Here is a 26,486-nt window from a genome sequence, read left to right as displayed (position 1 = left end):
TCATATTACTGTATTTTATTACAATATGTTCGGTGTACTAATTTAAGAGGAAAAAATGTAAACAAAACGGAAGTCTAGGGAAAAATGGCACTTTGCTTTAATCTTCAGTTTAAAGTTATTTTTAACAATCCATTTATACCATTGTATGTCTCAGATTTTAAAGAGCATCATTGCTGAATTTCAGACTGAAAAATAAACAGAAAACATGACATCAAAGGAGTTAAGCAGAGAAGAAATATTGATTAAAAAATTGAAAGTAAAATCTACTTTGGCTAGAACTGAACACTGACAGGTAACTTTCTCCAAAGGAAAATCTAACTTGAGTCATGAAGGTCCATTTTTTGTATAGTTCAATACTGTGTCAATTAGGAACTCATGATGATGAACAGTTTTACTCAGTCACATTTGACTACCTAAAATCCTACTGAGCATGCTATTTGCCATGTCTTATTCCTCTGACATAACTATCTACTTCCTGAAACCAGAAATGTGAGTTTACCTGTGATTTAAGTTTCAAGAAATAGTTTGCAGAAAACACCAAAAGGATCAGTTGTTAAAGGTCTTACCTTTTCTTCACTGTATAGCAGCTATTTCTACAAATAAAGAGCATGTGGATACTTTCTAAGAACTCGAAATGAGAAAACCAAAAACAGAGGTCTGTGTGCATGAACATATGTACACACACATGTATAAGCTTAAATACCCCCAAACAGGTTTAAACAGGTAAGAATACCTCAACATTCTAAATTCAGAAAGTAGAGATAAACATTGTTTATAAATCAGTAGTATTACTAGCTAATATGTTTTAATTAGAACACTATACCTGCAGTTCAAAAGTACTGATTGGATTCCATTAAAAAAAAAAAAGACATTCAAATTAATAGAAACATTCTTCTAACAGCAAAGAATTCTCCCGCTTCTTATTTATTTTGACATATTGATATTTCCATAAACTTGCAAGTGGAAGAAAAGCTGTTCAATAAAAGCCAATTCATACATACAGTATACAGAAATTATTTTAAAAGTCTGTTCATATAATGGATTCCTTTGGTACTAACAAAAAATTAAGATACAAATAATTGACTAGAAATGAAACCATCACTAAACTAAGATACACAGGAACTGCACTTCATTTCAGGGAAGAAGTCCAAATCTTACTGTGTTAGAAGAATAAAGTACATTTGTCATAGTATACATCATGATATTCCCGTAAAGCAGGAACTATTTAAGATTTTTAAATTTAAAAAGTGTTCAGATTTACTTCTGTCTATACATTCAGGAACTATCATCATATCACTGGTTACACACAATTCTCTCATCATGCAAAAAAACCCCCCAAAAACCTCAGTTAGTTGTTTTCTAAGGTCTAATTAAGTCAAACAATAAACTAATAATAGTACTTTAATTAGCAAGCTGTAAATCACAGAGGTGTAGAAATTCTGCAGTTGAATTGTATTTCCTGTCTATAGTACTGATGCTATTCAATCTATTTTCTCCATGTATTAGAAGAACTAATAGGCATTGATAGTCAAAATAAGATTTTCATTGTTGCAGCAAATGACAATATGTGAGAAAAGGAAAAGTTCCTAATGTAACGACAATCTTTATGATCCTCTATAAAGGTAAAGGATTCTGTGCATATGCGTGGAAAGGAGTAAGAAACAAAGGTAGGAAGTTAAGACAAATAGATAAAGGGAATGCTGAGACTATATTAGAATTATATTTATTTTAAAAACTGATCTGAAGTCTGCCCATCGAGTGTACAAAAAAAAGTCAGAGCAGACGTTAGTGCAAGTTTAACCTGATAATTTATTTGTGGAAAAAGCTAGTTTTGATGAGAAAAAGTTTAATCCTTTCCTTGTAAACATAAAAGAAATTCAACAGGAATTTTAAAGGTAGTATACCAGAAAATGCAACAGTAACTCTTATAATTCTTTTCAATTAAACAGACAAGTTGAAGATGCATGTTAAAATACTTTTCAGACTGAATATTTATCAGCCTGTATGATCTGTTGTTCCAATTGGATTTTGATTTTTAAAAAACCTAACTTTTTATAAGAGCTATCACATCTAGAAGTGAAGAAAATAAATTAGATCCCTTCTCCCTCCCCAAAAGATATTAACTTCTAAAGCATAAAAAGCTATATATCTTATACAAATTAACCAGTGTTCTTACAAAAGTAATGTAGTTTTGGACTGATGACATTATGCTGTATTCGTGGTGAAGTACTAGGCACAAGAATATATGTATCAATTAGGCATTTTCAGTCTATTTAGTCTCTAAAGTTATTTAATTCTTGGCAATATATAATAACTGGTACGCATTTTGGTACTTAAGTCATGAATTGTAGAGAACAAGAAGCAGTATGTTATAGTAACAGGGTTTGTATCTGACAATTACTGTGCTGAACGAATCCCTTCTATGAGCTCTGTGATTTGTTTTGCAGTTGGTCACATGTAGTAGATCCTGCAATGATAAAAGAAAAAACAGCAACATAATTTGTTTGTTGAGTATTGCCAAACTTGGAACTACCTGAGCTAAAGTTTCCTTCCACTGCTACATATGATAAACAAATAGAAATATCTAAAAAACAAGATATATTTCATGCAGACTGATCAGTATGATATGAAAGAATCTGTATACCCCGTAAATAATATAAAGAGCAGAACAGGTGTATCTATTTAAGTGACAGGACAAACAGGTTTCAGGTTGAACACTTTTGTGAATAAATCACAGGTGGATAGCTAAGAGTTTATTACAACTCAAATATCCAGAACTATAAAAGATTTGTGTTTATGACATAAAAATGATAAAAAATTTCCTGAGAGTCTAAACATGCCACATTTCTTTTTATAAAAACAGTAATAAAACAGGTGGGGATGGGCAGGAGTGTAGAAGAGGGGGAAAAGAAGGAAAATGATAAAAAAGTAATGGGTTCCATAGATCCTTGGAGATTTTAAAAGCTGGTAAAATTTTTTTAAGGGCCCAAGAACAGAAAATAAATAATGAACTTTCTTCTCTATGCCTTATTATGTAGTCTTTTCTATCTTTGTGGACATTATTGAAGCGAAGCAGTATATACGCCTATGTAAGGAGTACTTCATCTCCACTGAAGAAAAATCGGCGTTAATACAAATTTTAATCATCTATTCCACTTAAATGAAAAAAATGTATTTATGCATTAAATCTGTGAAATCCAATGTTTTAGAAGCAGAGACAGACAAAAGGTCAGATTTATTTTTCAAAAGCTGTGGCTTAAAAAACAAATCCCTTTAATATTTGGCATAGTGGTGCTGGTACAAATTTCCATTGGCAAATGAAGGGTATTCCCAATGCTTTGTTAGAGTCACTATAAATGGATACTGAAAGCCTGAGAAGAAACTGATGAAAAGTTATAACCCAGAAACATCTGTATTGAATACATAAAAAGAAATCACCAAGATATAGGTAACAGGGAAACAAAGACCAACTAGGAGATAGGTCACCTAAAAATGGATAATAAATTTAAAGAGAGAGAAGAGAGAGACATACAACAATAATTACTCAAGATAAAGTTTGTTCAAGTTAAACAGACTATGGTGAATAAAATGGAAAGAAAACGCTGTATGAAACAAACTGAAACGCAAAAGCATAACATGGAATAACAAAAAAATACTGTCATCCTGCTATTATAATGAGCACAGTCATCAGGTTCTACCATAGAATCACTTATATTTCATATCTGCTCACCAAAACAATAATATAATAATTATTTACTTTCCTAAGACTTAATCATCCAAGGCACAACATATAAAAGTAAGTTACATCTCCACTCAAAAGCACCAGTTTGCAGCACAAAGAGTAGGTAGATGGGCACAAAATCTGTATTAATGGTATAGAAGATTCACCTTTGTTGAATGCCAGAATAACAGTTTATTAAAAATAAATAAATAAAATCAATTTCCTATGACTGATCGAGAGTTGGTAGGCTGCAGTGGCTGGTTGTCGGAGACTTAAAAACAAAACAAACAAAAATCAGCCAAATAATTTGTTGACCCAACAGTCAAAAGAATCAACACTGGAAAGACATGACATACTTTATGCCTGACGGGACATTAAAACAAATCTTTCATGTTAAAAACATGTTTCTTTAAAAAGTTTAAACCTTAATTGACATTGTTAAGACAGACAAAATATGATCTGAACCATTAAAAACAAAAGTATAGCTTAATACGAAGACAAACATCATTGCTTAAAGCCAAGTAGACCAAACAACACAGACATATAACATAACATATGGTCTTAAATCAACTCTGAGCATAAAAACATTATTTTGAAACTGACCAACAGGGGTTGAAATTTTCTAAACTTTTGGCATAAAAAGTGAATTTTAGCAAAATTTTCTGAGGTTCTTCAAAGTTGCGAGCAAAATAAAGTATATTATTTAGGTACAAAGGATCACAAGTGTCTCAGTGATATTTTCAAAACACCTAACCTTGATTTGATTCTTCTGTATTCATGCTTTCTCCAGCTGCAGTCTCTGACATTTCTTCATCCTCCTCCTCATCATGTAGGTCTTTTGAAATTAATTGTCTAGCTAATTTAATATTCAGTCCTTCATTGTAGTGAAGCTTCCTTTTCATTTCAAACTGTCGCTTTTTTTCTACAAGATACAAAAAAATAGGCGTAGGAAGTCTTTAGCTCAAAGATTGGCAAACTACAGCCTGTGTCTATTTGGTAAGTAAAGTGTTACTGGAACACAGTCACGCTCATTTGCTTTTGTAATGCTTAAGACTGCTTTTGTACTCAATGGCAGAGCTGAGTAGTTGCAACAGAGACCATATGGCCCTCAAAACCTAAAATATTTACTGTCTGGCCGTTTATAGAAAAAGTTTACCAACCTTTGCCTTAGATGCTTCAAGTACATCTTAATGGGAGACTAAGAGTAAGAGCCATTAGTAGTTATACTTGTGAAGGAAATTTAAAGATATAGGAAAATTCTCCAGATAGAGTTGAATGGGAAAAAAGGAAAACTATAATACCATATACATACTATGTACAAAGCCTGCGTGCATGCCCATGTGCACACACACACAAAATAAGACTTGGCAATTAACGGCCGTTAATTCTAGGTCAAGGAACCATGGGGTAATTTTCATGTTTTCAAGTTTTCTACTTTTATAATTCAGAAAAAATTCCTTTAAAAAATTCTTATTATCCATTAAGAAGTTGCCATGATTTAAAACATTGCTGGCTCTAGAGAGGGAGGGAGGGAGGGAAGAAGGGACGGGGGGAGGAAAAAAACAAACAAACATTGCTGGCCTAAAAACATAACCTCATTCCCAGAGTAATTTTAAGAAAAATGTGTTATTAGGAAACGTAAAGTGATTCTAGACTATTCTTTATTTATAGTCTTCACCACAGAAACATAAAAATAGCTGTAAATCAACACAACTGACCATATTTTATCAATAGATAGCACTTTAAAGATCAACTGTTTAAGAAATATTATAAGATTTTAGAATTTCTTAGACCAGTAAATTGAAAAACAAAAAAGGAGTCGACATAAAATTGCCAACTGTTTATTTTGTCAAGAGCATTAAAACTCATTCACCATAGGTTTATTATGGTATTCATAAAAATATTTTAATGCCAAAAAGGCATAAGAGAAATCTCTCAGAATAAGGCTATTCAAAGTACTTTCTCTATGTCCCCTAATTCCCTCTATCAAACCCGCATCCCCTGCAGTGGAAGTGCGGAGTCTTAACCACTGGACTGCCAGGGAAGTCCCTCCCTTTAAGTTTTTATCATCTATACTTATTTATGTTCTAAACACTGGCATTTACAGTTGTCACTACTGATCAATCACTTTTCAGCTTCTATTTGGGTTGGGAGAAGGAAAGTTCCGAGATCAACAGCCATATCATCATCCCATAAACATTTGTTGCTAACTACCAAGAAGATCTTGCCAGCCATCTTTCTTCTTCTCTAAGTTACTTCTGTGATTTGTTTTACTCTTTGAGAGTACCATATTGTAGAAGAAAGTAAAATTTTTAAGAAAATCAATAAAAGACCAAATCCTCATGACTAAATTTTTAGTGATGACTTTCAGAGGATGTAAAAGCCAAGATTAAGAAACAACAAAAAATGATTCTAATTGCCTCCAATACCAGATACATTTACTAAAAAGGTAAGACTTTTTCTCAGTACAAAGTAACACATGTTCTTTTTCATGCAACTTAAAAAAACTTTTACAAAGTTTAAAAAAAAGCTAGAAACTTAAAAAAAAATCACTCAGTCTCCTCACTCAGAAATTATCATTAATATTTTATGACTCGACTTTTTTCTAAGAACGTATTTTTTATAAAAATGAATCATACCTTGCTGTATATGCTGTTTTCTCACTTACTATATAGTTAGAATGACCACGTCCCAGGAAGTCTCAGTTTATGCCTATTGTCTGATGGAGCTGTATTAGTGACCTTTTCACTCTTAAAATATTCCAGAGTTTAGATAATAAAGTATATGAAGATAGAGTAAAATTCTGCCACGTACATAGCAGATTTACATAATTTTTAAAAGGTTATAAAGTAGTGAGTTATAATTTAATCCCCTATCTTGGTCAAAGGTTTCTGATTTCCCCCTTTGTATTTTCATTGTTTTTTATGATGTAATATACAGTTGACCCTTGAACAACGTGGGGGTTAGGAGTACCTACTCTCCTCACAGTTGAAATCCACATATAACTTTACAGTTCGCCCTTCATATTCGCAGTTCTGCATCTGTGGATTCAACCAACCGCAGATTGTGTAGTACTGTAGTAGGTATTTAGTATAAGTGGACCCGCACAGTTCAAACCCACGTTGCTCAAGGTTCAACTGCACATACATTTTGTGCATCTGTTCTATTATTTTCTCAACATTAGTTAGTGTTTTTTTAAACTGTGCCTTATAATCCTTTATTTAAGTCATAACCAGCATTTTAAAGAAATGAAACAAAACAGAATAAACTAGACAGAACATATCACATATAGTAAAGGTTAAGTAATGTTTTGTGAAATTTTAGTTTTTATAATTTTATGTTTACATGTATACTGAGTGGCACTTGGTAAAAAAATGTTTGAGAAACATTGAAATAAAGCCTGGGAAACTGAATTGCTAGAGCAAAGGGTGTCATTTTCTTTTAAAGCTTTTGGCTCATATGTTGCCATACCGCTGTCCAGAAAAGCCAAACCATTTTTCACACCCACCAATTGTCTATGAATAACTTATTTCTCCACATTCATACCAAAAGGGAAATTGTCATTCTTTTTAAGTTTGTTGATCTGAAAGGAAAGAAACGCACCACGACGCTGTTTTAATTTGTAGTTTCTTATTGCTAAGAGTTGATCTTATGGTATTTTTCTTTTGTCAATTATACTAATAGTCTAAGAAAATGATTTCTTTTTAATTCTAAGAGACATTAAACTTGGTTTTGCTTGTTATACATTTTAGTTTTGCAATACTCAAAATTTATTATATAATTTATGTATTCATTTTGTAGAAAGCTAACATAAGTGGTCTCAACCTTCTTTGAATATTAATTTTACTTATAATCTTTGTATGGCAGAGCAACATAATGCCAAAGAGTACAAAAATTTTCAGGTTTCAGGCCCAGCTCAATAATAATCAACTATCCATGTGAACTTGACAAGTAAATTATCCTTTTTATACTTTCTTTTGCTATTTTTCAAAATAATGTAATGGAGAATATACCAATTATTTTAAGTTATTAAAAGTTAATATTTACTGAGTACTTACAATATGCCAGAATCAGTGCTAAGTATTTTAAATTCTTTATCTCATTTAATACTCAAAAATGACTCTAAATATTTTTATAACCCCCCATTTAGAAATGAGGAAACTGAGGGTCAGAGAAATTAAGCAAATTAGGTAAGTGACATACCTAGAGTAAAAACTTAGATCTATCTGACTCCATAGCCAATATTTTAATTGTTATGCTACTAGTTACAAGATAAAATTTTCTAAGAATTTCTTTAATAAACAAGGATGTTCAGACATGTAATTTATTTAAAAGCAATAAACACCTGTATCAGTAACTCTACTACTGGGAACTTGAACTTGTGAAACTGTAACTAGTAAAATGGTTCCCCCTGCTGGCTAACTCCTGGAACTACAATTTGAGGGAAAATCCCTTAATGAAACTGACAATAGAGGTTAATAAAAAATTCCCTGTTCTCAATAGATCACGTTTTCAGAGAATAAGGAATCAACAAACTCTAGGAACAATTTCTATCTTTCAAGGGTCTTTGGGGTATATTTTGGGAAAATAAATCAGGAAGTCACTGAGGATAGAAGATAATTATAATACAATTTGAGATTATGCTATATGTATAATTTCTTTCTTGTATAGTACTTAGGCTCAGACTATCATAGTTTTGTTCAATACACTACATTCTAAAGATGATAGGAGGGAAGAGCAAATTGTACCTTTACAGTTACACATGACAAAGATCCTGACAGTTAACTACCAAATATTCAGAATCTTAGTTCTAAAGTTTCTAAACTTCTTTACAGTACAGGTAGTTTCAGCATTTCAAGTCTTCAAGTAAACAAACTACTCGATCTCTTTTTTCTTTTTTGTGAGGGTGTGTGTTTTTCTTGCATCTTTTTTCCTATACATAGGCTTGGTTTTCCCTTTTAAAAATAATTGAAGGGACTTCCCTGGTAGTGCAGTGGTTAAGAATCCGCCTGCCAATGCACGGGACACGGGTTCAATTCCTGGTCTGGGAAGATCCCACATGCCGCGGAGCAACTAAGCCTGTGCGCCACAACTACTGAGCCTGTGCTCTCGAGCCCGTGAGCCACAACTACTGAGCCCGTGAGCCAGAACCGCTGAAGTGCGCGTGCCTAGAGGCCATGCTCCGCAACAAGAGAAGCCACTACAATGAGAAGCCCGCGCATCGCAACGAAGAGTAGCCCCCACTCGCCGCAACGAAGACCCAACGCAGTCAAATAAATAAATTAAATTAAAAATAAATAAATTATTAAAAAATAATTGAAAATAAACTATATAAGCAATTTTCAATTCTTGAGATTATACATTCACATCCTTCAAAATTATAAAAAGCAACAAAGTGAAATATCTTCCATCTTTCCTTACCTCCACAGATAAGAACTATTACTCGTAAAAACTGGAACACTGAATAGGTAGCAATGCCTTAACTGTGTATGTACTGTGTGGGCTACAAGAGCCTCTTTCATCCTTGTTGAGAGGGCTATCTTTATCTCCTTTCCTGTGACACTTCTGTTCTTTTTGTTCAATGGGACCTAACAAAAATCTTTATTCCAAGTCTGACCATCTTGATTCATTTGGTAAGCTTCACCACTGCCTTAATACAGAAAAAGCACAAGCAATTGAGAAATTAGCTCTTACTGCTATCCACTTTAAGATCATCCAAACACTCAATGACCCTAAATGCATTAATTTAATAAATATTTACTGAGCATCTACCTGGTATAGATGCTTGGTACAAAGAAAGGAACAAAAAGTACAAAGAAAGGAACACATGTTAACTCCTTTAAAGACAGTAATATTTTCTTGAAATGGGGGGGTGGGGGTGGAGCTGTTATACAATAAACCCACACAAGTAGAATCTGAATTATAAAAATGATGCTCCCTAATCTCCCACCATCTACTTCCTAAAAAGGAAAACCATTTGACAGTCTTCTATATAATGGATTTATCTTAGCAAAAATTATTAGCAATGCTAAAAGCAGTAAAAGAAAGAAACTACCTCGTTCTTCAGGTGAGAGGTCACTATCCTCATCTTCACTGCTTTCTTGTTCACGAACTCGACACTTTGGCTCCGAGCTTTCAGCAGCAGCAGTTAATCTATACAACAATCATTTACAAAGAAATCAATACTGTGATAGTCTTATATTAGTTGAGTGTCTTACTCAACTTTTGAGTCTCATAAAAACATCTAAAGATCATTAATATGCTAGCTATAACCTGATGAGGAACATAAAAAGCAAGAGAGTGGGACTGTATATAGAAACCAATAAACAAGAAGAGTGGAAGTTGACAAACCCATGAACAGCAAAGGAATAGAGCTTTTTTTCAGGAATTCAACTTATTTTGCCTTTCTCACTTCTATCTTTAAAACCCAGGTGGCAGGATATTAAAAAGCAAAAACAGAAAAACCTCCACTCAGGGAACTGACACAGGGAATCTGTGTACCAGCTTCTGGTTCTCATCTACATATCTTGATTTTAACCTAGAAATAAGACTATGTAAGTTGCTATGAAAAATCCAGATAAACTTATTTATTTAGCACATGCTTTTTATTTACACTTGTACAAGTAAAGTAAAATGCCTTTAACTCTGCAGAATTAAAAACAAATTGAGAAAAATGCTTTATAATCATCAATACTTACTTCCTAGCTAAGATATCTGGGGTCAGGGCTTCAGTGGTTTCTGAATCACTCAGTGCATCTTCATCATCACCTACCATACTAGGATGATAAGCACATTATAAATTAATACCTGAACTATAATTTTTCCAGCAGGAAAACAAGGTAGAGAAACATAATTCTATTGACTGAAAGTATCAATGTATTTATGGCTCTGCTGTCATCTTTGAAGTTTAATTTTACATTGTTTCTATTTGATGCAAATATTTAAAAGTATAGCACCAATCAAGAAAAGCCTTCAAATAATTAAAAAAAAAAAAACACATGCAAAAAAAACCCCACTGCAACCATGAAAACAAATACTGAAAACGCGAATCATCTGAAGGGGAAAAAAAAACCACTTCAGTTAGTCCATCCAGTGGCAGGGAAAAAATTATGCAAAAGAACCCTATCCAGCTTTAGAATATGTATTTGTACATCAACCTGAAGATAAGACACAAATGATCTATGCAGACACAGGTTAGGTAAAATAACAAAATTAGATCCTAAGACCTAATTCAGGAAGTTTAAAAGCTATTTAGCTTTCCCAATCTACTCTCTAATGAAAAATTTGCTCCCCACATAATTGTGAAAAATGGTTATCTTTATTATTTAAATATAAACAGCTTTAAAATAATGGCTACAGCTATTTATTTTTGAATCATGTTTGATCTTAATTTTTTTAGGATAGTTATTTCCAACCAACACAGATAAGGGATGTCTACTACCTTTATTGAAAAGGAAGAAAGCATTGACTTTGGTTTCTGGTACAATAAAAGTTTTAGGTTATGTTTTAAAGTATATACCTGTAATTAGGAAAAAAATAAGGATTACTTTCATAAATGATATGTCTACTTCTTCCCTCAAGCTTTATTAGTACTGAGTTTCAGTATCTGTACCTCCTATTTCACTATTTTTCTCCCCTTGTCACAATCATGTTAATTCTTTTATTTATTTATTTATTTATTTATTATTTTTGGCTGTGTTGGGTCTTCGTTTCTGTACGAGGGCTTTCTCTAGTTGCGGCGAGTGGGGGCCACTCTTCATCACGGTTCGCGGGCCTCTCACTGTCGCGGCCTCTCTTATTGCGGAGCACAAGCTCCAGACGCGCAGGCTCCGTAATCGTGGCTCACGGGCCCAGTTGCTCCGCGGCATGTGGGATCTTCCCAGACCAGGGCTCGAACCCGTGTCCCCCGCATTGGCAGGCAGATTCTCAACCACTGCACCACCAGGGAAGCCCCAATCATGTTATAATTCTTGTTTTTACTGTTTTTGCTATTATCAAGTTATCTCAACTTATCTTCCAAAGTTTCATCCATTGATTTAAAACAGAATTTCTTTAACTCTATTTTAATAGTAACTTCTGGATTTATGTTGTTTTACTTCAGTGACAAATACAAAATATTTCAGTCCTGAAAATCTTTATTTTTTTCAATACAATCTAGGCATGATCTGAATTAGGTATTTCTAACTTATTTAGAATCTCATTATGTTTACTGGTGCCTTATTTTTGTCTTCATACTAACTACAGCCATACACTATCATTTTACAACTCATTAAAAAAATGATAATGAGTCATTTGAGTCTGGAAGACTCAGAACTAACAATTACAATGCAATTATATGAACTACAATATCATGTAAGTTCAAAAATAAGGACATGAAACAGTAGTAATGTCCACTTGTCTTTGCATGGGTTAAAAAAGATTTACCATCTGTGAAGTTATCCTTTTCTGCAAAGAGAATGAATAAACCCCTGACACCTACTTAGGAAGCAAACAAGCCCAGCTCTCATCTTCCTTTACAAATAGATGACTTTAAGGAAGGCAAAAGTCACTTTGTATATATCATTAGCAGCTAGGGACCACTGAGGTGCAATGAATAAACATTTACTACTATAATTATAATGTAAAAAATGGATTCCATAAAGTTCCATATTACTTTTACTATTACACAGAAATATGCAGTTGGGTTATTAATTAGTGTTCCACTAACAAATATAAAAAAACAAAGATTCAAATCATCTGTTATCCAGAAGCTCATGTCAAATGCAAAATGGAAACAAGTCAAAAAAGGAATGCTGTGTACAAAACATTACCTATGGTAAGGAGTGCTAGGTTCATCTATTTTCATTAAACCATAGTCTTTGTCTGCTGGATGATATGTCGCCAGAATGTTCATTTCATCCCACTTCTGAGACTTTTTACTAAAAAAAGAAGAAAAAAAATTTTCCTCAATGTAGTAAAAGATACAAAATGTACATATCTAAAATTCACAAACATCCCAATCCCATATTGCAATTTCTATTTGACTGCTAACGTCTATTTTTACATCTACTTTCTTGGAACAGAAACTGACTTGGGTAAAAGCCATAAGTAACTACAATAAAGTGTCAGTAAATATTTTACAGAATACTTGGTGCCCACATATTAAAAACACATTACAGTTGTCCCTCGGTATCCTCAGGGGATTGGTTCCAGGACCGACACGGATACCAAAATCCAAGGATGCTCAAATCTCTTCTATAACATGGCGTAATATTTGTATATAATCTCTGCACATCCTCCCGTATACTTTAGATCATTACTAGATTACTTATAATGCCTAATACAATGTAAATGCTATGCAAATAGTTGTAAATACAATATAATACAATGCAAATAGTTGCTGGCACATGGCAAATTCAAGTTTGGTTTTTGAAACTTTCTGGAAAATTTTTTTCCAGAATATGTTTGATCCATGATTGGTTGAATCTGAGGATGCAGAACCTGTGGATACGGAGGGGTAATCAGATTCTTCTCCAGGCATTCAAAAAACTAGTACATTATGACATGTTTAATCTTCACCTGGCCTATAGAATAACAGCAAAAGCTGGAATTTACATATTGCCTGATCTCAGTAGTTAAGGATTTTGGATCTATGATATCTTTTTAATAGTTTGATAAAAAACACAACAGGAATATTTTCCTTGGCCTAATTTTTTTTAGCGGTATCTATAACAATCAAAAGAATCATAACATAAAAGTACAGAGAAAACCTCATTAAATTCAGATACCATTAATAAAGATTTAGATTGCGCATAAAATTATACCTCAGTTTGTTTTTTTTTTTATTTAGAAATATAACGATTTGCTGATAAATGGTTTCAGATCACCTGGAATAAATCTACTTAAGAAAACTAGAAATGCTTTGTAAATGCTTTATGAACATCCATTAGTGTCCATTCAACAAAATATTTGTACAGCTACTAAGGTGCTCAATAATTAAATGCCTTAATTACAAATCCTTATCTACTCATTAAAAAGGACATCAACAACCTCTCTGCCAGCCAACAATACTCTGTTACATATACAATTTGTGACTTGGTTATATACTTAAAAATAAAACTACCTTAAAAAAAAAATCAATGTAGATTTTACACAGATTCAAATCATCCTTTCCATATTTGCTCAACATTGGTGAGGTTTTACTGCTGATATTTTCAATTTTCCTAAATCTACCAATACCTGGATCTTGAATTGCTCTTGAAGAAAGACATATTTAAAATTTTAATATCATATTCTCTTCTCCATGTTCTGAGTCACCTTAAAAATTACATGTGCCCACTCGTGGCAGTTGAGCCTGACTTTATGTTCTTCTGCTTTCTACCCTAAAAGGCCCACAGTGTCCCCATTTAAGGCTAATCATTTTTTTCCTTCATATTTTTATTGTGGTAGAATATACATAACATAAAATTCACCATTTTAACCATTTTTAAGTGTATAGTCCTGTGACATTAAGTACATTCACATTATTGTGTAACCATCACCATCACCCATCTCTAGAACTTTTTCATCTTCCCCAGCTGAAACTCTGTACCCACTGAACACTACCCCTCACCCCCGCCACAACAACCATTCCATTTTCTGTCTCTAAGACCACTCAAGGTACCTCTTATAAGTGGACTCATACTGTATTTGTCTTTTGTGGATGGCTTATCTCACTTAATGTCTGCATGGTTCATCTATGTTGTAGCATGTGTCAAAATTTTCTTCCTTTTTAAGGTTGAATAATATTCAATTGCAGACTAAGTACTATAACTACAACTTCCTTTTAAGCCTACTTACCCTTAGTTTTATCAAGAGGCAAAGGTTGGCCTAGATATATTCCACAGGTGACTGACACTACAACTCCCATTCCCCACCCCGCACCAAACAGAAGTTTCTTCACCACGAAAAAATCAAAATCTTTAGTTTATAAGAATTTAAGTTTATAAAAATTAATGGGTCGTTTATTTTTAAAGCACAGAAGTAACATTTCTTCTTTAAAGAACTGCTTTTTTATTCATTCAGCAAGGTACTCACCTGAATTTTCAATTAATCAAACTTAAATGTTGCTAGTGTGTGTATGTATATAACACTTGATTGAACTAGACTGTGTATATACATGTTGCTTTACAATAGTATTGATTTCTTTAGATGCCTAGTTTCTGACCATCAGAGTAATAGTTGGTCTTGTGGCAAAAGAAAACAACAGTAGCATACAACTGGGAGATAGATGTTTAAGGTTCAAGTTCCACTTACCCTTCATTAGTCCTGTTACTATAGGCAAGTCCAACAAACATTCTCTCTTGGGCTGTATTTACTCTACATGGAAATGATAAAAAATGGAATTTCTAGGATTTTTAAATCTAAAGTTTTGTTAAAAGTCCTGAAACCCTATCTCACTTAGCACTGTGAGAATGGCTTGCGATAAGGCATTCTGAGAAAATTCTTAAAAATTCTGAAAAAATTGCTTATGTACAAATGCCTTCTCCCACTGTCCCACAAGATTCAAAATTTAAATGATTTTGAAATATTTATGATCTGCTACAGAATGAGTTTTTCTAAAAAGCAGTCAGTTTTCTATTTGACTAAATCTACAGTTTCATATTTTTATTTTGCTAAATAGCTCTATTATCTACAAATTTCTGTAAATTTAGAAAGCAAATGATTTAGGTCTTCTCATGGTCATATTCTACATAAGGAAACTCACAGTGAAAAGAGATACACTTGAAAGATTTTAGACAGCAGAAATGATCAAGAAGCTTCTGATTAGAAGGATAATTAAAGACATATACAAATTTTATGAGAACTTGATTAATTTTGTGAAGAAAGCAATTGAATTAATAGACAAAGGGAGACCCATTATATGGTAACTCAATGTTCCCTCCTGATAGACAAGGCCTCTGAAATGATAAGCCAGAGTTAAGTCCAAGTCAGAAACACAAAAGCACAGGTAAAAGTTTCATAAAACCTGTATTAATACAGTCCAATTAAGATTCCCTATTAAAGATATTGTAAAAGATAACTAGCACATATCTGTTTATGTAAAGTTCAAGAGCACGCAAAAACTAAAGTGTATAGGGATGTATACTTAGGGAATTACCATAAAAGTCAGGATAGTGATTATATTACAGGGGAGGAGGAGACTGTGATTGGAAAGGACAGGAGACATTTCTTTTCTTTCTCTTTCTGGTTTTTTTTTAATATTTATTTATTTATTATTTATTTTGGCTGCACCGGATCTTAGTTGTGTCATGCATGAGGGATCTAGTTCCCAACCAGGGATCGAATCCGGGCCCCCTGCATTGGGAGCGTGGAGTCCCATCCACTGGGCCACCAGCGAAGTCCCAAGACAGGAGACATTTCTGAGATGATGGAAACATTCTTCTTCTTGACCAGGATGGCGGTTATAGGGGTGTTTGCTTTATAATTATTCCTTAAGCTTTAAAATTACATCTAATACACTTTTCTGTATGTGTATTAAATTACAATAAAATATTTAAAAAATAAACACATACAAAATGACTTTGTTAGCTGTGTCCTAATCTCAAAGTAAAACAAGCTACTTCCTAAGTGATGCTAACAATATTGAATTAAAATGACAATTTATCATCATTAGAAGAATGAAGATGGCCCTTTGAAGTTACAGAGGTACCCCCGAACACCCTGCAAATCTGTTCTGTGAGATAATGATAGAAGAAAAAGAACTGAATTGTAGGATATAAGAAGAAATGATTTTTTCTTGAAATTAAGGATAAAATTTAAGAATCACAATCCTAGTACCTTAACCCACTAACAATTTTGATTTCTGTATATTCTTTCCACTCTAACATATATGAAAAAATACCCAAGCTATTAGTATATATAAAAATATAGACAAAACAGTATATATACAGTATATATAAAAATAGCTTCTATATCAGTATATGTATTTTAGCATAAGCTGCTTGTATTTTCTAGCCTTTACCTTTTTAATATTACATGCATAATATTCAATAACAAACTATTTACCTAATATTAGATATTTAGATTGAATCCAATGTCTTCCTACTTAAAGTAAAGCAGAAATGAACATTTGTGCATATTGTATTCAATGACTTTTCAAGATAATTTGCTAGGACGAGCATATCTGGGTTAAATTTATCAAGAGCTTTGTAGTTCACTCTATGTTGCCATATAGTTTTTTTTTTTTTTTTTTTAAAGAGAGGACTATTTGTAATGCCCCCAAATAACTGCCAAAACTTTGTCAGGACTGGGTATCTGTGTGTGTTTTTGCCACCTGAGAGGTATAAATTGATATTTAAACGCTGTTTTATGTTTCTCTGCTCATTACCTAATAAATAATATGAAAAAATGCTTATTTTACTTTCCTTGTGTGAATTGTTTACATCCTTTGCCTATTTACTGGAAACATTCTCATTAATTTGAGTGAGTTCTTTATATCTACATAAATGTAAAGAACTCATTGAAATTTATGAGAAGGTTTAAACCACATTATATATAACTCAAAGATATATATAAGATTTAAGCCATATTATATAGAACCACATTACATATAACCTAAATTTTTCCCATTCGCTTGCCATTTAGTTTACTATCTACTATAAACAGAATTAAAGTTTTGTATATCCAAAGCTTCACTCCACATCTTCACCACAATACTAAGAGAAAAAGAACCTTACAATTGTCAAGATCCAGAGAAGATATTATCTTGCAAAACCATGAACTTTCAATACGGGCATAAAACAACAGACTCCAAAGAATGCTGGAAATTCTTAGGAGGAAAGTAATGAAGTCAAAGAAACTGTCTGCAGAGGACGCTGGATATGGAAATTAGCATCTCTTAAATTTTGGTAGACTTAACATCAGTTGAATAACAAAACCCAAGGAGTGAACTTGGTTTATTCCCAATAGTACCACAAACTGTTCGTGTGACCTTCTTTGGGTCATCATCTCCGCTTACAAAAAATAGGCGCAGTACCACTTACACTGAAGATCTGCTGTGAGGGTGAAAGCACCTGCTAGTTTCAGCTCCCTCCTCCCTCTTGGGTGACTGGTTTTCTGGCAGCCTAAATCTGCACCAAAAAAAGTCACCAATTCTCACTTTCACTTTGATAGCTCATATGATGCCATCTCAAAGACCTACTCATACTTCTTATTGCTTGTGACCTTCTCGTTTTTACAGTTTTAGCCGAGTTTGGAGTGGGAAGCAGGATTTTGCTTCAATGTGTTAAACTTTAACCCCACATTTCAAGAAATGGTTCTTTCTTAAATGAAGATTCAACTTCTGTAGGTTGACAAAGTACAAGCCTTTGAAGCTTGAACAATTAAACTAAGACTTAACAATAAAAGCAATCAGTAAATAAAAGGTCACTTTTTGAAAACTTTACTCAGTGGGCCTTTGACCGTATTCCATATCCCTTTATAGGCAGAAAAAGACAAAGCTGAAGCATGCTTATATAAAATTATATTAAAGGAAATTAATTTAAGCACAATTTTTCCAAGCAGAATTTGCCTACATTACCTAAGACTACTACAGAATTTGAATTGAACACAGTGAATCCAAAGCATACTGTGTACAACAACCCCAAAAGTGGGGAAAATTAGATTTCTGTATTTCTAATAGAATAAGACCAACATTTGAGGGTGAGGTACTGGGTTAAACACTTTACATTTGGTAACTCATTTAATAATTAAACTAGGCAGGGATATAATGAATAACACACTGTAAGTCACAGAGCTAGTAAGTAGCAAAGAGGATCTGAACCCAGGCAATCTGGCCCCATATTAATCACTAACCTTTAACACTTCTAATAAGATAGGCTTTAGTAACACAATATTATATTTTCAACAATTCCAAATGAACATTTTTCTCACTTTAATATTTCTGAAAACAGAATATATCTTTAAATGGATGGTATCTTACAATTGGCAGTATTTATTTCTTTCTTGGTGCTACCTAAAATCATGGTACATCTTAGGATCAATGGTGTCTTGTTTTTGATGAAACACATGTACTTACTCACTAGATCTGTTATGTCTGACCTTCATAGGTTGCTCACTATATTCAAAGTATCCAGAAAGAATGGGAATTCCACAATCATAGTGATGACAGTGGTGTTCTAATTAGTTGAGCAGAGTGCTGCAATATACTGACATTATCTATGCCTAATTATGTGGATTTACAGACTCTATCCAGTTTTAATTGAACTAACCCTCAAAAAGTGGTACCTGACAAATGGTACCTGAAGAAACCACTCACTGAAGATAACAGTACCAATGCAAAGTATAGAGAATAAGATAACACCACTGGGACATTAAAACAAAAAATAAAGGTTGGACAAGAACTGTATAAAAAAAATCCTGAAGACTACTTGAAATACGGCAGTATATAAATCTCACTTTAAGTATATATTGAATCTTGAGATATTATCTAATGGTAGTAGTATATGTATATAAATCATAAACAAACATATTTGAAACATATTTCAAGTTTTTCCTACTAAAATGATACACAATCAAAAAGTTTAGAGACCACTGGAATAGCACAACTCATGACTTTAAAAAAAAATCCCCAATTACAGGAAAAGATCTGTAAAAAATACAAACACATGGAGGCTACACAATACACTACTTAATAACGAAGTGATCACTGAAGAAATCAAAGGGGAAATCAAAAAATACCTAGAAACAAATGACAATGGAGATACGATGACCCAAAACCTATGGGACGCAGCAAAAGCAGTGCTAAGAGGGAAGTTTATAGCAATACAAGCCTACCTCAAGAAACAGGAAACATCTCGAATAAACAACCTAACCTTGCACCTAAAGCAATTAGAGAAAGAAGAACAAAAAAACCCCAAAGCCAGCAGAAGGAAAGAAATCATAAAGATTAGGTCAGAAATAAATGAAAAAGAAATGAAGGAAACAATAGCAAAAATCAATGAAACTAAAAGCTGGTTCTTTGAGAAGATAAACAAAATTGATAAACCATTAGCCACACTCATCAAGAGAAAAAGGGAGAAGGCTCAAATCAATATAATTAGAAATGAAAAAGCAGAAGTAACCACTGACACTGCAGAAATACAAAAGATCATGAGAGATTACTACAAGCAACTCTATGCCAATAAAATGGACAACCTGGAAGAAATGGACAGATTCTTAGAAATGCACAAACTGCCGAGACTGAACCAGGAAGAAATAGAAAATATGAACAGACCAATCACAAGCACTGAAATTGAAACTGTGATTAAAAACCTTCCAACAAACAAAAGCCCAGGACCAGATGGCTTCACAGGCGAATTCTATCAAACATTTAGAGAAGAGCTAACACCCATCCTTCTCAAACTCTTCCAAAATATTGCAGAGGGAGGAACACTCCCAAACTCATTCTACGAGGCCACCATCACCCTGATACCAAAACCAGACAAAGATGTCACAGAGAAAGAAAATTACAGGCCAATATCACTGATGAACATAGATGCAAAAATCCTCAACAAAATACTAGCAAACAGAATCCAACAGCACATTAAAAGGATCATACACCATGATCAAGTGGGGTTTATCCCAGGAATGCAAGGAGTCTTCAACATACGCAAATCAATCAATGTGATACATCATATTAACAAATTGAAGGAGAAAAACCATATGATCATCTCAATAGATGCAGAGAAAGCTTTTGACAAAATTCAACACCCATTTATGATAAAAGCCCTGCAGAAAGTAGGCATAGAGGGAACTTTCCTCAACATAATAAAGGCCATATATGACAAACCCACAGCCAACATTGTCCTCAATGGTGAAAAACTGAAACCATTTCCACTAAGATCAGGAACAAGACAAGGTTGCCCACTCTCACCACTATTATTCAACATAGTTTTGGAAGTGTTAGCCACAGCAATCAGAGAAGACAAAGAAATAAAAGGAATCCAAATCGGAAAAGAAGAAGTAAAGCTGTCACTATTTGCAGATGACATGATACTATACATAGAGAATCCTAAAGATGCTACCAGAAAACTCCTAGAGCTAATCAATGAATTTGGTAAAGTAGCAGGATACAAAATTAATGCACAGAAATCTCTTGCATTTCTATACACTAATGACGAAAAATCTGAAAGTGAAATTAAGAAAACACTCCCGTTTACCATTGCAACAAAAAGAATAAAATATCTAGGAATAAACCTACCTAAGGAGACAAAAGACCTGTATGCAGAAAATTATAAGACACTGATGAAAGAAATTAAAGATGATACAAATAGATGGAGAGATATACCATGTTCCTGGATTGGAAGAATCAACATTGTGAAAATGACTCTACTACCCAAAGCAATCTACAGATTCAACGCAATCCGTATCAAACTACCACTGGCATTTTTCACAGAACTAGAACAAAAAATTTCACAATTTGTATGGAAACACAAAAGACCCCGAATAGCCAAAGCAATCTTGAGAACGAAAAATGGAGCTGGAGGAATCAGGCTCCCTGACTTCAGACTATATTACAAAGCTACAGTAATCAAGACAGTTTGGTACTGGCACAGAAACAGAAATATAGATCAATGGAACAGGATAGAAAGCCCAGAGATAAACCCACACACATATGGTCACCTTATCTTTGATAAAGGAGGCAAGCATATACAGTGGAGAAAAGACAGCCTCTTCAATAAGTGGTGCTGGGAAAATTGGACAGGTTCATGTAAAAGTATGAAATGAGAACACTCCCTGACACCATGCACAAAAATAAACTCAAAATGGATTAAAGACCTAAGTGTAAGGGCAGACACTATCAAACTCTTAGAGGAAAACATAGGCAGAACACTCTATGACATACATCACAGCAAGATTCTTTTTGACCCAGCTCCCAGAGAAATGGAAATAAGAACACAAATAAACAAATGGGACCTAATGAAACTTAAAAGCTTTTGCACAGCAAAGGAAACCATAAACAAGACCAAAAGACAACCATCAGAATGGGAGAAAATATTGGCAAATGAAGCAACTGACAAAGGATTAATCTCCAAGATTTACAAGCAGCTCATGCAGCTCAATAACAAAAAAACGAACAACCCAATCCAAAAATGGGCAGAAGACCTAAATAGACATTTCTCCAAAGAAGATATACAGATGGCCTACAGACACATGAAAGAATGCTCAACATCATTAATCATTAGAGAAATGCAAATCAAAACTACAATGAGATATCATCTCACACCGGTCAGAATGGCCATCATCAAAAAATCTAGAAACAATAAATGCTGGAGAGGGTGTGGAGAAAAGGGAACACTCTTGCACTGTCGGTGGGAATGTAAATTGATACAGCCACTATGGAGAACAGTATGGAGGTTCCTTAAAAAACTACAAATAGAACTACCATACGATCCAGCAATCCCACTACTGGGCATATACCCTGAGAAAACCATAGTTCAAAAAGAGTCATGTACCAAAATGTTCATTGCAGCTCTATTTACAATAGCCAGGACATGGAAGCAACCTAAATGTCCATCGACAGATGAATGGATAAAGAAGATGTGGCACATATATACAATGGAATATTACTCAGCCATAAAAAGAAATGAAATGGAGGTATTTGTAATGAGGTGGATGGAGTTAGAGTCTGTCATACAGAGTGAAGTAAGTCAGAAAGAGAAAAACAAATACCATATGCTAACACATATATACGGAATCTAAGGAAAAAAAAAAAAAAAAAAAAAGGCCATGAAGAACCTAGTGGCAAGACGGGAATAAAGACACAGACCTACTAGAGAATGGACTTGAGGATATGGGGAGGGGGTGGGGTGAGATGTGACAGGGTAAGAGAGTGTCATGGACATATATACACTACCAAGTGTAAAATAGATAACTAGTGGGAAGCAGCTGCATAGCACAGGGAGATCAGCTCGGTGCTTTGTGACCACCTAGAGGGGTGGGATGGGGAGGGTGGGAGGGAGGGAGATGCAAGAGGGAAGAGAAATGGGAACATATTGTATATGTATAACTGATTCACTTCGTTATAAAGCAGAAGCTAACACACCATTGTAAGGCAATTATACTTCAATAAAGATGTTTTAAAAAAAAAAATCCCTTAGTAACATCTCTCTTTGTTAAATAAAATGTTCTGTTAAATTATACCCTCTCACAACTGATGGCATTGGGGTGGGGAGTGGTTTGTGCAGAAAAGGGAAACTATCACTGTACTTCACATGAAAATGGCACCAATAAAAGGTACGGTTATTCGTGGATTCTGTATTTGCAAATCTGACTACTTGCCAAAATTTATCTGTAACTCCAAAATCAATACTTGAGGAGATTTCTCTGTCTCTCTCAGACACACATAGAGCAGGGAAAAATTTGAGTTGTCCGATGCACATGTTCCCAGCTGAGATTAAACCTTCTTGCTTCAGCTCTCTTACTGTAAATGTGTCCTTTTTATCTATTTAGTACCATGTTTTTTGCTTTTTTGGTGAATTAGCTGTTCAAAACAGCTCCCAAAGATCGTGCTTAAGTGCTGTCCAATGCTCCTAAGCCCAAGAAGATTGTTATGTGTCTTATGGAGAAAGTATGTGTTAGATAAACTTCATTCAGGCATGAGTTATAGTGGTATTGGCCATGTGTTCAATGTTGATGAATCAACAATATGTATAAAATTAGGTGTCTTTAAACAGAAACAGAAATTTTAAAAGGTTATGGACTGACTGGTTGATGAAAATGTTGTGACCAGAGGCTTACAGGAACCTAAGTCTGTATTCCCCCTAGGAGTAACAACAGTTCAGTATTAACTAACTCAGTGTTTGTGGTGACTTTATAGAATGTCACTACTGAGAAGAGTGAGAACTGACTTAAATCCCAGGTCATTTTCACATTAATATGAGATTATTTTGCCTAATATTCTGGTTCCAACATTTGAAGTTAGACCATTACACTATACTTTTTAGTTTCTGAATTTTAAGTGCATTGTATTTGAAAGAGCTATTTATTTTGGTCCTTCATACATGAAAGGGAAAATACTGGTTGTACTTAAACATTACAAAAAGTTTCTTTCAAATGTGTTCACCTATACTTTCATTGTTTCTGTTCAAAGAGGCTCTCATAAAGTCACTAATATTGTTTGCATAAGCTGTGCCATAAATAATAATGTGTACTGTATTACCAATAGAATTAGTTTATTTGCTTTCCACTCAAATAACACTTATCATGAAAAAACCCATCCCCTTTTACTACTTAGAACCAAATATCATAAACCTCAATGAATTAGGGCTTGGTAGTTGCCTTTGAAGACAGGACCATAAACTCCTAATTTACATAATTCAAAGTCAACTGCCTTGCAAAAGGCCCCCTTTAAGTCAATCTGCCCTGTTAGCAGCTCCTAGAGAAGGAGCAGCCCTATGTAGGTGAGACAGTCTAGTATAGTGGCTTTCCAGGCAGAAGGACCTGGAAGTAAACCCCAGTCAATTATATAAAGAGGCCAACACACAGAGTGGGGCCACCAGAAATTACAGCAGACCAAAGTTGAGAATAAACAGAAGCAGCAGCGAAAGACAGAAGAAAATAATAAGCTACTTGGTAGCCAAACAAAAAGAAGCTCACACTGGAGAATAGGTAAATAACTTAAATGCCAGTGAGAACCACATTCTTGCTGCTGAACACCCTGAAATCATACAAGAGCCTTCCACAGTTTGTTTTGTTATTAAGACTATCTTGGTCTTCCTTTTATAGCTATGCTCTGGTAAGATTGTTTTCTTAATCCCATTACAACCCCCCCCCCTTCCCATATGAAGCGGCTTACCCCAAATAGAGGTTAGAAAATTGCATGTTGGAGAACCTAAGAGAGTCAAGCATCTAAAAGAGAGTGGGAGTAGGAGAGGTGCTAGACAAATTAAGGTCCTTTCCAACCCCCAAAGGCCATGATTCTGAGCTGTGATCCTACTTAATGTTTTCCTCAAGGTAACACAAATCCACATAAATTTACCATCACCAAACTGTAGTTCCTTTTATAGCCCTAAAATGATCCTTTTGAACAGGTGTGCCCTAGTTCCAATATTCCAAGTTATCGGGAACATCGTCATTTTAGCTTTATGACTTCACAGATTTCAACAACTTTTCTTAGGCCTTATTTCCAGAATGTAGAGTCCTTATGTGTTTAGTATCTTAGAACACCCAAGCCCCCGAGGACTTCTAACCCAGTGTTATATTTTACACTATATATACGGTTTTGCACCCTTTTTTTTCCCCATTGAGGACCGCACCTTGGATATCTTTCTCTGCGCATTAACATCTATTTCATTCTTTTTAAAGGCTGGTCTGTTTTCCCATTATACTAATGTACCATAATTAATATTTCACCAGTCCTTCTTAATGGACCTTGGGTTGTTCCCAATTATTTACTATCACACACAATGCTATGGGTCAACATCTTTTCACATATGTATTTGTGAGTATGCAAAAGCAACTAAATTATCACGGGATCATTTTAAGTTGGTACTTTCTGAACTGTTCTGAGCTTACACATGTCTTTCAAGAGGAAGAAAGACTAGAAAGCGCTCAAACTCTCGTTGCAGATGCAAAAATAATTAGCAATAAGTAGCTTTCCATTAAATATAGATCAGACTGGGAAAATTTCGGTTTCTTTTAATGCAGAGATAATGACAAACCAGGACCCAAGAGAGTGAATGTGGCATGATTCTTGTGATAATGTTCACCTAAAAAGGAACGACTATGGAAGAAGGGCAATTAGAAAAATGGAGAAATTATCTCTTTTTCGGAGGAGTCTCTTATTAGCTTGAGACTAGATCTTAAAGGGCTCCCAAGCCAAGAAAATACACTTTAATCATTGAATTTTAGACACTCGGATACGAGGTGAACAAATAATAAACGCTTAACAGGTGAAGCTTTAACTTCAATTTGATTCTTTAACATTCCCAATTTCCAGAAGCTCAAAGATCATGGTGTATGTTTTAAAATTATTATATATGCGTATATACTTAAAAACAACCCCACACAACAAACGTCATAGCTCCTGTCTTCTTTATAATCACTCCACCCCTCAGCCTGGCCGGCGGAGGGAGACCCGAGCGGCACAAGGGCCGCATCTACGCAGCCGCCCCGCCCGCCCGCCCGCCGCGCTCGGGCTCGGGGTCCGGGGTCGGGCTGGGGCTCGGCAACAGTGCCGGGGAGCGGGGAGGGCGAGGCCGCCCAGGCGGGGAAGAAGGGGCTGGCCAGGCCGACCCGGGCGACGATGGCCGTCCCTCGCGGCTCTTACCTCAGCTCTTCGTCGACACTCCTGCCGGGCTGTTCGGCCGATGCCACCACAGAGGAAGTCGTAGAGCTCTTGTTCTTCAGGATCCCCTTGATGGGCCGGTGCGAGGCCGTCGAGGCCGCCATTGCCCGCCGCTCCGGCGGTCGGCTCAGCGTCGCTGCTTGGCGCCGGGTACAGGAAGGAAAGGGCTGGGCGCGAGCAGAGACTCGCCAGTCAGCCGCCAAGCCCGCCTGGGGCTGAAGCGGCCGCACCTGCTGTCGCGGAGACAGCCACCAGAGTCGTTGTCACGACACAACGACTCGGACGCTCTGGCGTCCAGCCGACGCCGCGTGGCTTGCGGTCCTTAACGCGCCAGGCGGCCCTTACAACACCCTAGGCCACCCGCACTTTAACCGCGGCCCGCGGAGAGAAGCCTGCCTAACACCGGAGCGACGCCGACACCAAACCCAAGCGGGCCGGCCCTCTCGCGATATCTGGGGCGGGGCGGGGGCGGGGCGA

The 26,486-nt window shown here is 35.1% G+C and overlaps 1 protein-coding gene across 2 annotated transcripts; it reads right to left on the bottom strand.

Moving 5' to 3' along the window:
• On the bottom strand, nucleotides 1–26,458 carry PPP1R2 (protein phosphatase 1 regulatory inhibitor subunit 2). Of its 2 annotated transcripts, none has more exons than XM_082393387.1 (6): nucleotides 25,992–26,458; nucleotides 12,532–12,639; nucleotides 10,420–10,497; nucleotides 9,777–9,874; nucleotides 4,476–4,643; nucleotides 1–2,467 (listed from the first exon to the last, which is right to left on the bottom strand). In XM_082393387.1, the coding sequence occupies exons 1-6, from the start codon at nucleotides 26,111–26,113 to the stop codon at nucleotides 2,421–2,423; spliced, it is 621 nt and encodes a 206-aa protein (XP_082249513.1). In that variant the 5' UTR covers nucleotides 26,114–26,458; the 3' UTR covers nucleotides 1–2,420. The 2 variants fall into 2 exon arrangements, with proteins under 2 accessions (XP_082249513.1, XP_082249512.1); XM_082393386.1 differs by lacking the exon at nucleotides 1–2,467 and adding an exon at nucleotides 2,474–3,992 and having other exon boundaries at nucleotides 25,992–26,412.
• Nucleotides 26,459–26,486: the final 28 nt, after the last annotated feature.

This window comes from Balaenoptera borealis (assembly GCF_965194805.1).
Source record: "Balaenoptera borealis genome assembly, chromosome: 5".
Taxonomy (NCBI): Eukaryota; Metazoa; Chordata; class Mammalia; order Artiodactyla; family Balaenopteridae; genus Balaenoptera; species Balaenoptera borealis.
The sequence above is the reverse complement of the archived record's forward strand: the minus strand, read 5'-3'. Positions and strand labels throughout refer to the sequence as shown.